This window comes from Styela clava, chromosome 14 (assembly GCF_964204865.1).
Source record: "Styela clava chromosome 14, kaStyClav1.hap1.2, whole genome shotgun sequence".
NCBI lineage: Eukaryota > Metazoa > Chordata > Ascidiacea > Stolidobranchia > Styelidae > Styela > Styela clava.
This window is the reverse complement of record NC_135263.1, coordinates 8,878,148-8,892,938: the sequence shown is the minus strand read 5'-3', so window position 1 is coordinate 8,892,938 and position 14,791 is coordinate 8,878,148. Positions and strand designations below refer to the sequence as shown.

The window sequence follows — 14,791 nt, the reverse complement described above, 5'->3', positions numbered from 1 at the left end:
TTTATAACGTTTCCATTACGTAGTGTTTGCCTCTAATGGAGATAGAAGTACTTTCTGCAACCTATTCATCTGCTGAATCGAATCTAGCGAACATGCGTAATTTTTTCAGCATTTCAAAGTAGCCAGGCAGAGATTGCGGAAGAAGAGTTGACCATTTGTCTTTATTCTTTAGACCTACTTGTTTGACTGTAGCAAAATCAAAAGAATTTTTGCAGACTTGATAATGAACTTAACATTCAAAAAGCTAGGCCGACAGTCAACGAAAATCCCACTACCCCACCTTGGTTAGGCCGACGGTGACGCGATATTGGACGGTCAGTCGGGCTTTCCACGGAAGACGCTCGCAGAACACAATTTGGGAAACGCTGGTTTAAATAAATACTTCCTTATATGCGGAGGTATAAGTTATACCAATATTTCATTTGTGAGAGCTAAGGACATAAAAGCATTTAAGGGCTGGCTTTGTGAGAGGAAATTGGAAGCAGTTCAATCTTTAGTGGAGATGCATGAACAACATATACTTCTCGTTTGAAAAATTTCAGTTAAAGAGTTGTCACGCAAAAATACATTGCGTATACTTAGAACCGGTATGTTAGTCGGTGCTTAGAACTGATTTGGGTAGAAAAAAAGAATTAGCTTTTGGTCACAGAATGTGCAAAATTACCACGTTACCTATTATAGCATGCTTCATGAAAAAGATATTGTTGTAGGGGTACTTTGGGCTTGAAGGGCCTACCCAAGTTTATTTGCCGAGTTATTGTACCATAAATTTACCATGCAAAAATATTTAGTTTTATAAGGTGAAATAATACTAAACTTTTCGAGTTCCGACTTGTCACGTACTTTTATTTCTTAGGATAAGGAGTGTATGTATTATTAAATTAATTGAAAAATTATCTCGTTAAGCAGTGCTGCAACTGAGCGCTACCTTGTTTGTTTTGGAGGGTGATGTCATATTGATTCTAATTTTATGCAATTCCATGGAATATTATTAAACTAGAATTTTGCATAATCAGATGGAATATTGCCGGACCAATTTTTCTGGGCTGTGGAATTTCACCTGGCATCTCGACAAAAGCAAATTTTGTTCATTGTTTTATTTAATCAGCTCGGAGGATATGTCTGTATTGACCCATTAATTAAGCAACTAATCACTTGTGCATAATTTAACGCCTTTAGCGCAAGATAAGCGACAGTCCGATTTCATCAGAGATTAGAACGTTTCGGAGGACTTCATACTGCAAAACAATGCATTTAATTATACTTCGCGCAAAGCTAGTAACAAACAAAAGAACTGCGTAATCTTATTGACGAGACCTGTGAGAAAACCGGGCATTATTCATATCAAGCTGGGCTATTTCACGCAAGGCAAGCTACTTTTCAAGCATTCCCGCTCTCAGGCACGTGAACAACGACCAGCGAATCGCAGTAGAGAAAAGAGAACAGAAGGCGATAAACATGCTTTTCCGTAAAGTGCCTTATGACGTCTCAATCAGTTGGCGACGAAGCTCACGAAAAGAGGACACAAATCGCTTATGCAAGGTCGAAAATACGCAGAATTGTAGCTTTAGATTCAGATACTATCGTTTCATAACATATCTAAACCATTAGTTCAAACTTTGTTGTTGAGAGTGGTAATTGTGGTTTGAGCATAGGGACCAGTACAACTGTAGTACTAACTCGCTATATGTAAGCTTATACAAGCCAGTGCTTAGGGCGAGCGCTTTGCTCAATGGTTCGCCATTACGAATGGCTAGTAAGGGAGAGATATTTAGGATTGACAGTTGGCTTTTGAAAAGCTCATAAGTATGCTTAACCTGGATATATTTTAAATTTTATAGTATCAATGAAAAGACAAACTTGAATTCTTTGAATGTACGCACTTAAAATTTTGAAATATTCTATATTTGTCTTTAAATTTCATAAAATGTACAGCGCTTTTTATCATTACGGTAAATGGAAGCGCGTTCCAGACGTCTCGCGGCCATTGTTCACATATGAGAGAATGCTGGCGGCCTATCATAGCGAAGTATACGATACAGCGCTAGACGGTTGAGTTGGCGGCTGCCGAGTAGGACCTCTTCTACGTGGATTTTGATTGGGTAAAAAAAGACATATCGCCATTTAAAGAAATACGATGATTCCCTAAGTTATGAGCAACACATCCATGAAATTTTTATCGCGAAATGTTCAGGAGAAAGGTTATTATTACTCCGTTAAAGAACGACTACCTTTTCGCGTCGCTTCCATATAAACCTTATGGGAGAGACACGATAAACAGTGCGTAGAAGCTTACAGCGCATAAGCATTGATTTCAATTGGGTAAAGGCATACAAGCGTAATAGGTGGATTGTGACTGTAGACGTTACGTATGCCATAAGCGAGACTCGTGCTTTGGAAGTTTAGTGTTTTTGTTGCTTTCCATCACCGTTTTTCACGCCTTGTAGCGATTTGAGTTTAATATTCGCCAACGAAAAGTAAGCGTTTTCAAATTTTGCCGCGCGCTAAACAGATAGCGAATATCCTATGTTCCGTCTGGCACCCTCGACGTGTTTTGTAATGAATATTACTACTGAAAGTCGAGCGATGGCGGCATATATTACAAGAATTATTTCTTTTCCTTTCAGTGAAGTAGACTAATTTTTAATTCTATAAACTTAAATTTTGTATTATACAAACATCATGGGAAAGAAGGACCCCAACAAGCCCCGTGGAAAGATGACCGCATATGCGTTTTTTGTTCAAACCTGCCGTCAGGAACACAAGAAATCTCATCCTGACGAACAAGTGGTGTTTGCAGAATTCTCTAGAAAATGTGCTGAACGCTGGAAGGTAAAGCAGCAATTTTTTTTTTGTCTATTTTATTTACAAAACAAATAAAAACAATTTCCAAACTAATACTTTATTTTTGTATTCCAGGATATGAATACAAAAGAGAAAAAAATTTTCAATGACATGGCTGGTCGAGATAAGTTGAGATATGACAGAGAGATGGAAGGCTACTGTCCACCAGCTGGCGAAGGGAAAAAGCCACAAAAAAGAAAGAAAGATCCCAATGCACCAAAACGCCCTCAGTATGTATATTATTCATTTAATATTGTTGAAACTCTAATTCCATTTTTTTTTAAATTTTTTTATTCTTTTTAAAAGGTCAGCATTCTTCTTGTTTTGCGGTGATCGCAGAGCTGAAATCAAGAAAGAAAATCCTAGCTTCACCGTAGGTGACATTGCAAAGAAGCTTGGCAAACTGTGGTCAGAAGCATCAAAAGACATCAAAGAAAAATATGATGATTTGGGCAAGCTAGCAAAGAAGCAATATGAAAAGGTAACAAGTTAGTTTAGTTGAAATTGAAATATTTGTTCTTGAGACTTCACACATCTACAGATACTGAAGCAATGGAATAAAATAAATGGAATAAAATTAATTAATGTTGTATTCAAACAATTGGCTTCGATATTTTATTGATATTGCAAGATGGTGCATATCTTCGATCCCAAACATATCTAGCAATCTTCATTTTTGTCTTACTGATGTATTTTTATATTTTGAACCTGAAGGACCTGAAAGCCTACAAGGATGGACAACAACAAGCTGGAAAAGCTAAAAAACAGAAAAAAGAAGAATCTTCTTCATCCTCATCCTCCAGCTCTTCAAGTGGTAGTGACAGCGACCGAGACAGTGATTAATATGAATTTTTCGAACAATTCGGCGAAGATCGATAGTTACAAGCGTCAAAGACTCCTCAACTGGTGCTTTCGGCCATATTTTATAATACACTCGTTTTTTACGAAACAACTGTGTCTGTTGTGTTTTCAACAGTCATTTTTGATCTATGGTTTTCAAAGTATCTGTCAATTTCAAGTGTTATATAGAGAAATGAGAGCGTTATGATGAATTTTACATTCTTTTCTATTACTCTCATTGTAAAGTGAAACCATCCCGCCACTGGTATAAATTGTCAGACATTTCTTATTGTATAAGTAAGGGTGTATGTTTTTTATCCACTTTTCCCTATTATGACCAACACCCTTAAAAGTGAGCTGACATTTGTGGCCATGTTGATTTTTTAATTTTTTGTTCCCTTTTTTGTGTGAGTTTTTCCAGGTTGATTTGTTATTTTTACTGCTAGAAGTTGAGTTGTTGCATTCACCATATGATTTTGTATAAATCAGTTTAGAAGAAAGTTGCATTTAGATATGGGATAAACTGCCTCTTAATATTGTCCAATGCTATCTGAATTCAGAATTGTATTTTCACTGGCTTATCTTAGCAGACCAACATAATAAATGCTGCATACATCTCCGATTCTTAAGCTTCCCCTCAAGAATTCGCTCTGTATAGTCTTTCAATCTACAAACTGTTTGATATGTTTTCTTATATGAATATTTGATTGCATTTTGAACATAGAGTGTTCGTTTTTCCAGGAAATAAAAATGTGACAACATTCAATTGTGTGGTTAAGATGAGAAAAATTGAAAAGAACTCGCCCGGTAATTTGCAACAGTGAGGTAGATAGACGCTTGACATATAGTAAGATTTAGTTCATGTCCATGCATTTATCTGATGAAAAACTGGATCACTGTTTCCATATCCTTCTTGGACTGGTGACTGGACGAGTCGTTTTATCGACTTCCTCTCGTTGAAGTAAGTCGCATAAAATAGGTATTATGACCATTTTACAGCATTGCTTTTGTAGTGTACCGTCCGTCTATATATATAAATAAATTTTCAGGTCCAAAATATCTTCTGATATCATCTAATTATCAATATGAAAACTTGATACAACCAAATACTTTAACATAACAAACACAAGCCAATACAATTAAAGAAAACACAAAAACAAGCAAAAAACTGGCATTCCACTCAAGAACCAGCAGACATGAAAAAGCCCCAAAACACCGGAAATCCACCGGTAATCTAATTTGCATGAATGGCTCGGACTAACAAATTGTGTAAGTTCTGTGTAATAAGTATAAGTTTATTTCGACTCCATAATCAGCATAACAATAAAATGACTGGTGAAAAAAAAAAAAAAAAACTGATTATGAAATCAGGAGAGCAAACAAAACCTTAGATAAGGTTTAAAACGTACAGAATGTATACAAGATGGAAGGTTTTGCCAAGAAGAAGTGGTACGTGTTCACTCACCTAAAATAATGGAAATATTTCACACACGCTCACACGCACCAGTGGCGTAGCCAGCCCAAAATTTTGGGGGGGGCCAAATTTGAAAATTTTAGAAATTATATTGGGTTCAAAACACCGTTCTTCAAGCGCCCGTTCTTCAAGCGCAAAACAACAACAGTTGGTCACCAAGCAAACTGATTCAATTACTCAGCTGGATTTTTGTGAATACAAAATCCATTAATAAACAATTTTTTATTTGAAACAACAAATATTAACAACGCAATTTGAATAAGTAAAATACATCGCCCCAATTAAAAGTCCATCCTTCGCTTCCCGCCAACTATGCTCGACACAACTCGATTAATTTTCTCCTCGGTGACCATTTCACGGTGACAGTGAAGCACACACAAATCAGAAAGGCGATTGGACGTCATTGATGAGCGCAGCCATGTCTTTACCCGTTTCATGCATGAGAAAGACCGCTCAGCCTCAACGGTGGTTGCTAGTAGCGTCATAACGATCTGTATTGCGGTGTACACGCTTGACGAGACAAGATGCCACAAAACTGGTGGATTAGGAATGGAATTCTTGAAAATTTTGGGGGGGGCCATGGCCCCTCTGGCCCCCCCCCCCCCCCCCCCCCCCCTGGCTACGCCTATGACACGCACCCACACACACAACCATACAGAAGTTATAAATTACATACGGGTAGTTGGAAAAAAATAAAATACTTGCCACACCATAATAATAAATTTATACTGTTTGCCACTGCCGAATTGATAGATTTTATAAATGGTAGTGAACAGTAGAGATAAACTTTTAAGTTGCCAGAATTGGGTGCATGAAGAGGTTGGCTAGACCAGGGCTTCTCAAACTAGGGGCCGTGAAACGAATTTTAGGGGCCACAAGGAGAACACCAATTTTACACAAAGTATCATATATATTGTACTTTTTTCAGACTCTTGATTCGAAATACAATTATTATACAAATAGTGTAAAACAAAGATTTCACGATTCCGAGTGAATACATCTTCATAATACCGTGTTTTTCCGAAAATAAGACACTGTCTTCAGTTTTCTTCCGAAAATAACACTAGGACTCATTTTGGGGATAGAGAATAATGAAATTTATTATTATACAAAATATGAATACCAATTTCCGTTCACTTATAAATTTTTATTTAAAATAACTGCTACATATAGACTATTAACCATTTGATAAAGTAGAAAATATTAATACTACTAAGTCCACTTTATGCAACCGGTAAACGCCAAAAATCTTAATAAATCATATAAAATCAAATTTGCAACAAAAATGTTTGCGTGATAACCCACCTTAAACCGTTCTATGTGTTCACTTTCTGTACGTAGGGTCTATTGTTACGTAATATAAGAGATAAACCCTACATGTTGCAATTTCGTATAAGCTGCAGTTTATTCATTTGCTGAACCGAGTTCATCAAACTTGAGTGATTTCTTTAGCATTTTAAAGAAAAACCAGGCAGAGATAAAAAAAAAAAAAAACGTTAACTTTTTGCCTTTATTCCTCGGGCCTACATGATTAAAAACCCCAAAAGACATTTAGTACATATTAACGATGACAAAATTGTGTTTTGTTTCGAGGCAGTATATTTTTCGTGTAAGTGCGACATGATTTTTTTTTTTTTTGATAGTTTGGCGTCGCACAAAATGCTGCATCATGCTAAGTTTGATCAATGAGAGTGAACAATTCGAGATAAGAACCATGCCGTCGGTAGCCAGACATCGTAATTCATCATTTAGGCCTGTATAAACATACATTGAGCCTTGCTATGCAGCAAAAAGCATTCGTACCCATTACACTGAATAATTGAGAAACGTTAATCTGAATAAATATGTGCTTGTTTTTGTTATTGAGTAGACATGTTAAAGTTGAGAATTGGCTGTGCCAATAAAACATCAAAAATGCATAATTCGAACTGTTTGGCATTATTTAACGTGGACAAGGGCCGCGAAAGATTTTAATATATCAGAAGGGGCCGCGAGCTCAAAAGTTTGGGAAGCCCTGGGCTAGACCACTTTATTCCCCAAACTAGAGCCTATTATTGCCAAATTATAGTCCAGATTGTAATAAGTATTTAAAGGTACAAGTAACAGTATAAGTAATTATAAATAATTAAAGTAGGACAACGGGGAATAGGAATATGTGGGTTCCCAAGGTTATAAGTAAGGTTTTTTTTCAATCTTAGATATTGACTTCTGCAAGGACAACGGAATTAGGATTGTTATTTCACAGGATCATTTCTTCATTTACTTAATGTAACGCAATTGTTGTCAATTCAAATTTATCATAGATGAGACATCAGACTGCCAATTTAGATGATGTAGGCACCCTTTATATTCAATAAGCTAGTCACTGAATTGGTCATCACAAACGACCTGAAAAACAGAAAATAAATCTGCGAGTAGAAAATTCAAGGGTTACATATTAGGAAATAACACTCACTAGTCACTACCCTACACTTTTGTTGAGAAGAAATTATTATTTCGAGTAAATATTGATGGTTAGTTATCTTTCAAACGCTTCTATTTAAAGCTTATACTCATAGGTAAAGTGTCCAAAATCATTTTACTTAGTGTTATAAAACGTTGTATCTTATTTATTCCTATATCAAGTCAACCCTTTGCAAACTGTGTGTTTTTCTACTAAGTCTACAATTTACTACAATATTTGCATGAATGGCCTTGACCAAAGAAATGCATTTTGTTTACACCAAAAATCTGTATTGTTTTGATGATGCAACCCGTGCCTCTGATTATGATGACCCCTGAAGGTCGTATCGTTGTCTCCCAGTCATTCACCTAAGCATCTGTTTTTTATTTTTATTTATATATGTTGGCATATATTGTTTATGGTTAGACGAACGAGATAAACTCTCTCTCTCTATCTCTCTCAACCGAAATAACCAAAGTCCAGCCCAACAGGACACCAAAAGTCAGACCGACAGCGCTCCGGGTGTCCCGAACACCGAAACACAAAATCCAGCAGCAAGATCAAATAACCGCCTTCAGAAGAAAAAAATATAGGTTGTCACAATTTCAAAACTGCATTCACCTAGTTTTAGTATTAACTTGTTTTTGTCGACTTCCCGGGACCGGTTATGTATGGAAAGCCATCGATTATGTTACAGTCTTTCTCACAAAAACAGTCATAACAATCCGTCCCTATCCTCACCAATAAACTTAACAATCGACAGTTCTTTTAAGCCTTAGACGTCTTTTTCATAAACGAGGTTTGTATTTTTGTTCCGACGCCTTCATAAATCTTGGCTAAGTCAATCTCCGCCCTAGCTGTCCTTTTGCAGTGCGACCAATTCCTCATTTCTACCAAGTTCTTTATTTCTATTTTTATTCCTCCTATTTATTCGTGCTGGTAAAAATAATCATGTTCATGTCTTGGTACTGTTAATATTTGATTTCAGATACAAAAATACTCTTTTCGCTGATTTTTTCATTAATGGAGGAATCCGTATTGCATGGATATCGGGAAAAGTTGAAAATATGAATCCCGAAACAAAAATATTTTGTTTGGTATCAAATTCCACAATCTACCATAAACTTAAGTTGAGAACAAACTATGAATATCGCACTCGGACAATTGAGATATATAGTTATTATCTCTCTTCTATTGTGTCGTAACTTCAACTATTGTTGTATTTGTGTACTGAGAAAACAAAGGTTTGCTCGGGATGGGCTCGCTCGTTTATCCCGGCCATCAGAAATTGGTAATTTATTGTCATGCTGAAGCGTAGTGAGTGAGTGGCCAAGTTAATGAGAATCGGAATATTTGAATAACTCAGTGTATAGATTCTTCAATGCATGGGATATCTGAATGTGACAGAGCTGCTCCACAGGAATATGCATTTAGAAGGATTATATTGAAAAACGTTTTTGCATACTTTATCTTTTAACATCTGTTTATATCTACATTAGGTTCTTCTGAACGATACTTATACTAACTGGCTCTTTTTCGCTAGAAGGGGTTTTATTTGATTTATTTTTGGAGCAAATCTATACAGTCAATTTTGTCCTGGACCGATTTTAATTGACGCTGTTCGTCCAAGGCCCATGCTAGATTTCAGCGTTATTGAAAGTTGAAGTCAACAAAACATAATCGCTGGTGTTTAGAAATAACCGTGCTAAGTAGACTCTAGCGGGATACTATATCGACAATTCAGTATAAAGATTGTGTAGCAACTATTTTATTCGATGTTGATATTGGAAGATTCGAGAATAAGAGCAAATATTTACTTCAAATGATTTTATGAGGTGAGACCAGTGGCGTGCCTAGAGGGGGGCGAAGGGGGCAATCGCCCCGGGCAGCACATTGTAGGGAGGCAGCAGAACCAAGCTGTAGAGTTTGCGTTATTACACATGCTCTTCTAGATGTGTTCTTATTTAATTAAAAGCTAACAGTAGGCCTATGTGTTCTGTGGTGATGGTTATTCAACAAGGGTTGTTTCCCCGACCCTTGATCCCAGAAAAAAGTTTCCTATGTGTTACAATTGCAACATTTTTAATGATCATTTTAATAAAACAAACGTTTCTTTCTTACTTGACCTTTACTTGATTTATTCTCGTGTATAACGACATCTATAATCTGTTTATCACCCAAATTATTTTAGAAGTTAGGTATAAGGGGCAGCATTATCAGAAACTGGCCCCGGGCAGCAGACTAGTTTGGCACGCCCCTGGGTGAGACTAGTGGAAATGAAAAATACACCGAATTTGAATTAGGATTTTAACATAAGAGATTATTGCCCGTGATTGGAATTTGCATAAATAAAAGATCGGTTACGTAGCTACAACTCGACGAAAAATCAGTGTTTATGTGCCGTACGGTGACTACAATATTCATTCTTCGTTTCAGACTACAATTTTTCACGATAGACTATTGTAATTGTTTTTATTTTGTTCAATTCATCTTGCTTGATCAAGCCTGCAGAAAATTGTCTTATATTACTATGTAAATTACTTCCAAAATGCGGGAAGAAGTGATTCAAGTAGACAATTTAGCATTTGATGTCGACGGACGATTGCGTATCTATAGAGTATCGCCTCCTCCGCCACCTTCCAGGGCGGAATCCTCTCTGAGTATACAATTCTCTCTTCCTGGCTATGTAGAAGAAGAAACGCACGTAGAAGACGAAGACACCGAAAGTCTTCCACCACCACCCTCTTACCTAGATTGCACTATACCTCCTCCCGTATATGACGATTTGTATCCTGCGCCTAGACCTCCAAAATCACCAAAACGAATTACAAGGAGAACATGTAAGTTTTGTTAAATAACATATCGTCACGTTAATAACCGAATTGCGTAAGTCATTTTTGACGATTTTGAGTTTTTTTTATAAAATAGGTATTTATGTAATGCTGCGCACCTGTCTGTTAACTCAGATTTTATTTTAAGAATTCCGAAACCCATAATAATGGAGATTTAGTATGACATGCACATTTGTGCAATTGTTTCGTCATGATGAATTATCATTGTTACCGCAGGACTATTGTGACGTCACTTGTGATATTCACTGTCCGAGTCCAATTCACCTTGGTTGACTTTTATATTGAGTGCATTGCTGTTTTATTCTTTATATTTAATCTTAGTCTTATTTCGGTGGGTGTGCAGAACGTGTTATATTGATGAAATATATATATATTTTTAAACATAAAAAAATAATGTAATTTAAACTGATTAGCTATTTTGGGGATTAGACATTGTAGATACTGAGAATTACATTCGTTTTTGGAATGTTTAGTTTTCAGGACTGGTGCATATAGTAAAGTTGCAAAATTGCGTATGTCCCCAAGTCATAGACACATTTCTGCCTAAGTCACAGTGCGCCATTATGACGTCACTTAACGGCGTCATACAAATTACGATCAAAAAAGTGAACCATGGCAAATTATTGACTCTCAAAGGCATAACAATTTCCTTAGCAAGTTTTTTACGTTTTTTCTCAAAACTGCTAATAATGACTTACGCAATTCGGTTATTAGCGTGACGATATGTTGTCCCTTCGATTGAATACATCGAGAGCTAGTTTTCTTTTCATTTTCAATAAATATTAATATTTATGATTCAAGCAGTTTGAAACTATAACAGATAAGTGAAATGGTTTGTTTTACCGTGTTAGAATGCACTTGATACGTATTGCATGTATAGAATTCAATTTCGGCAACATATGGAAATGGGACGAAAATGATTTAAGTTTCTACCTTCGTAGACAATACGACATACGGTAATGATTATATCTTTATGACATGTATAAAAATGAGTAACTTTGGTAAAGAGCTTTAATATTATACCAAAATCACTGAAGTGCAGATATAGTATCAGTTTAAATACCTTCATTTGTAATAAAATTAAGACGATCTAGATTTTTTAACTTGAAAAGTCTGCTTCGATTGGGTGCAAATCAAATTATTTCATTTCTAATCTAGTTAAACATTATATCGCAATTCTCAGTTCACAGTTAAGACTTTGATGACTCACTCATATCGTTTAGTTCACGACGTGTTTGTATTATTATACAATATATACTATTGTTAAATGTAATTATTTAATTTACAAATTTACTTTCATGTCAAAAAACTGTACTGTATTATTTCTATTTCAGGGTTTAAAATGATTTCAATCCTTGGATTTGCGTCACTTGCGACAAGTTTATTGCTAATAGGTAAGAATGTAGTTTTTTCCAGCAGATATTTTAAAATATAATTTTATTACAAGCGTAGTTGATCGCATTTTCTCACGACATCGATACTGAATTTTCACTGAGCATTTATTATTTACAAAAATATACACGATGCTAACTTACTACCTTATTTATTTACAGCTACTAGGAGCGTTATTACGCAATCCTGTACCGGGACACCGTTTCTTATAGTGTGGTGTTTTGTATCAAGTTTTATCATATGGAGCGGATTAACATTAACAGTTAGCAAGAAAATTAGAAAAAAATTGAATGAATCTACTTCTGTTCGACCACTTGTCTTATATGTGGTATCAATTTTCTGCGTTTCGTGGTTAGTAGGAGGTATGACATAGTTTACATTACCATTATCTCTCAAGTCTTCTATTGTCAACAATTTGTAGTAATTTTTTTTCACTTATTTATTCTGGCATGATTGGTATATTATATTGTATACTTTACCTTATCAGTATCCACGATTAATGATAAAATTTACAGTTTAGATTTAGATATTTATTGAGCCATCATACAAGAATCAAATTTCCCTAAATCTAATCAGAAAAATACTTTAGATTAGTTGGTCTATTCTATGGAATATACGATGGGTCGCAAAAATTGAGTGTCATCGGATCAGTAATATCTTGACAGTTCAGATTAGATCGCACATTCTGTTTTATGGTAATTATACACTGCCTATGATCCCTGAATAAATATAAATTTAACAGATTCGGCGTTTATTTTCGTATTGGTATATTTAAGGAAAGTTGAAATATTTTGCAAACATCATGTAAATATTATTATGAATGAGATATAGATTTAAATTCCGGGGGCTCCCGAAGTATGCGAACCAAGATAGCGGACATCGGAATGTAATATATATACTACTAAATTCTACGGGAGGCTCTTGGCTAGTCTTCGAACTGATAATAGGACTAAAATAAGGAAAATTGGAAAAAAATTATCGCCTAACCCTAACCTGTTACCCATGTTACGTTCCGATGTCCGCCATCTTAGTTCGCATACTTCGGGAGCACCAAATTCCGTCGCCACTTGATACCAGTTTCTTCACTAGTTGCTTCTACGAAAGTAGAGTGTGACTCATTTTCTAATTTATTTTCAGGGAGTGTAATATCATTTGAAATCATCGGCAAAATCGAAGATTGCTCAAGTGACGTTACAAGTGTATCGTTTGCAACTTGTGTGATCGGATTCGTATTTGGAGTATTGTTCATCTGCTTCGAGGTTTCAGGCTGACCATGCATGCTGTTATTCCAAGGCTATCACTGCGTGACGATAAATGTGATTTCTAGTATGTTCGAATTCGCCTAATTGTTCGAACTGCAATTTGATGTTAAGACTGCATTTACGCCAATTTGACGTTGAATGCCTGAACACGATGTCTGTTTATCTGTGATTGAGTTACATTTTTCTGAATAAGACGAGGAAATTGGACGTAAATTTAATCATATTATCTGTTCACACACCATTCAGGTGATGGTAGCATATTTTTTGTTCTCTAGCAAAATTAGATAATTTAATTGAAATGACCACTATAATGTGGATAATGTTTACTTTAGAAATCAAATTTCGTTCTGCATCCACTATCCCTGCTCAATTCTATTCGATGTTCCCACAACGGGTGCATACGAAGGTGTCAGAATTTTTTTACGTATGCAACGTTTCGGTGTATATGTGTGCATTTTTAATATGAGCAAAGTTCAATGAAAATCGTTTCATCATAAAATTTATATAATGTCTTTTACATTACATAGTTCCGCAAATTTATTTTTATACATATATATATATAAATTATGTTACTTAGATTGTTTTAATATATATATATATATTGTTAATTTATGAAAGCGAAATTATTTCTTACAATGAACGTTCGCGATGCAACCACATTATATTTAACAAAAAACTGTTCAAATTAAGTGCAATTTAGTGTAGTCCTCCGTTTTACGTAACGTTCAGAACCAGGAGACTTCGTCTTTGTCGATAACTTCTGGTGGACTTCCTGAAGTATGCGCACTAAGATGGCGCACAACCTGAACTGAGGTTGTGTACCAGGTTAGGGTTCAGGTTATGCGACATCATGGTGCGCATACTTCAGGAGTACCCTTCTGGCGTAGTTGGTCCCTTGTCGCAGTTTCGATACCCAACATTACGGGACCAATCAAGCTCTGTCATTCCAATATAAATGTCATATTAATTTTTCATATGAAGACAAAAATATATAATTATCGTCGAATTCAAACATATAATTAATTTTGGCGTATTATTAAATGACCATATACCTTACATTCTTTTACGTCGTGTGCATGGTATAGCCTACATACATGTCTAGGATAGTTGAAGGTTATGATTGAATGAACGCACTGTGAATGTATGATTTTGATCTTTATTGTTCGTTGTATCATTAATTTTTTTAAAGATATTATCTAGTAATATATATGCTATTTGTCTTTGTTTAAACATGCTAGAAAACTCACTCGGGTATCATTGGAAAGCCAAGCAACGCACAAGAAAGTCCCAAACTAACGTCTTCCATTTGGGCATGAATGCACGTGCTCCGAACAACGCAGTTATGGCAATAATAGCCGGAGTAATTAGTCTCATCAGCGATGGCCAAGTGTGACGTTTATCTGTTAATTAAGTACAATTTTGATGACAAGTCAGTGGCAAGAAGAAGAAATTAAGCAAAAGGAACGAAAGCAAAGGGTGCATAAACGAGGTTAACATTTCCAGAAACTCATTCAGCTACCCAATGCTAATCAGTAGAGTCAGTGCGGGATAGAGTAGCGCCGGAGCAGAATCAGACCAAGCTAAGAAACGCGGGCAAGGCAACCGGGACAGGATAACCGCGCGCAGTGCAAGGCAGATAAGCAGCAAAACGGTCGAAAGAATGAAATAAAAAACGGCGTACGCA

General features: G+C 35.8%; 2 protein-coding genes across 3 annotated transcripts; both read left to right on the top strand.

The window, feature by feature from the left end:
• The first annotated feature begins 2,625 nt into the window (after positions 1–2,625).
• LOC120341089 (high mobility group protein B2-like) lies at positions 2,626–4,450 on the top strand. The gene is made up of 4 exons (XM_039409521.2): positions 2,626–2,832; positions 2,920–3,074; positions 3,151–3,325; positions 3,559–4,450. Exons 1-4 carry the CDS (start codon positions 2,683–2,685, stop codon positions 3,685–3,687), a joined length of 609 nt encoding a protein of 202 aa, XP_039265455.1. The 5' UTR covers positions 2,626–2,682; the 3' UTR covers positions 3,688–4,450.
• A 5,516-nt stretch (positions 4,451–9,966) lies between these two features.
• Positions 9,967–14,245, top strand: LOC120341427 (uncharacterized). 2 transcript variants are annotated; one of them, XM_039409933.2, is made up of 4 exons: positions 9,967–10,441; positions 11,788–11,847; positions 12,007–12,196; positions 12,983–14,245. In XM_039409933.2, exons 1-4 carry the CDS (start codon positions 10,150–10,152, stop codon positions 12,999–13,001), a joined length of 561 nt encoding a protein of 186 aa, XP_039265867.1. In that variant the 5' UTR covers positions 9,967–10,149; the 3' UTR covers positions 13,002–14,245. The 2 variants fall into 2 exon arrangements, with proteins under 2 accessions (XP_039265867.1, XP_039265866.1); XM_039409932.2 differs by having other exon boundaries at positions 12,007–12,207.
• The last annotated feature ends 546 nt before the right edge of the window (positions 14,246–14,791 follow it).

Coding starts and splice junctions, on each gene's coding strand:
- LOC120341427 (XM_039409932.2), top strand. CDS start 10,150: ATGCGGGAAGAAGTGATTCAAGTAGACAATTTAGCATTTGATGTCGAC. Junction 10,442..11,787: donor ACGAATTACAAGGAGAACAT/GTAAGTTTTGTT, acceptor TTTCTATTTCAG/GGTTTAAAATGATTTCAATC. Junction 11,848..12,006: donor GACAAGTTTATTGCTAATAG/GTAAGAATGTAG, acceptor ATTTATTTACAG/CTACTAGGAGCGTTATTACG.
- LOC120341089 (XM_039409521.2), top strand. CDS start 2,683: ATGGGAAAGAAGGACCCCAACAAGCCCCGTGGAAAGATGACCGCATAT. Junction 3,075..3,150: donor AATGCACCAAAACGCCCTCA/GTATGTATATTA, acceptor TCTTTTTAAAAG/GTCAGCATTCTTCTTGTTTT. Junction 3,326..3,558: donor CAAAGAAGCAATATGAAAAG/GTAACAAGTTAG, acceptor TTGAACCTGAAG/GACCTGAAAGCCTACAAGGA.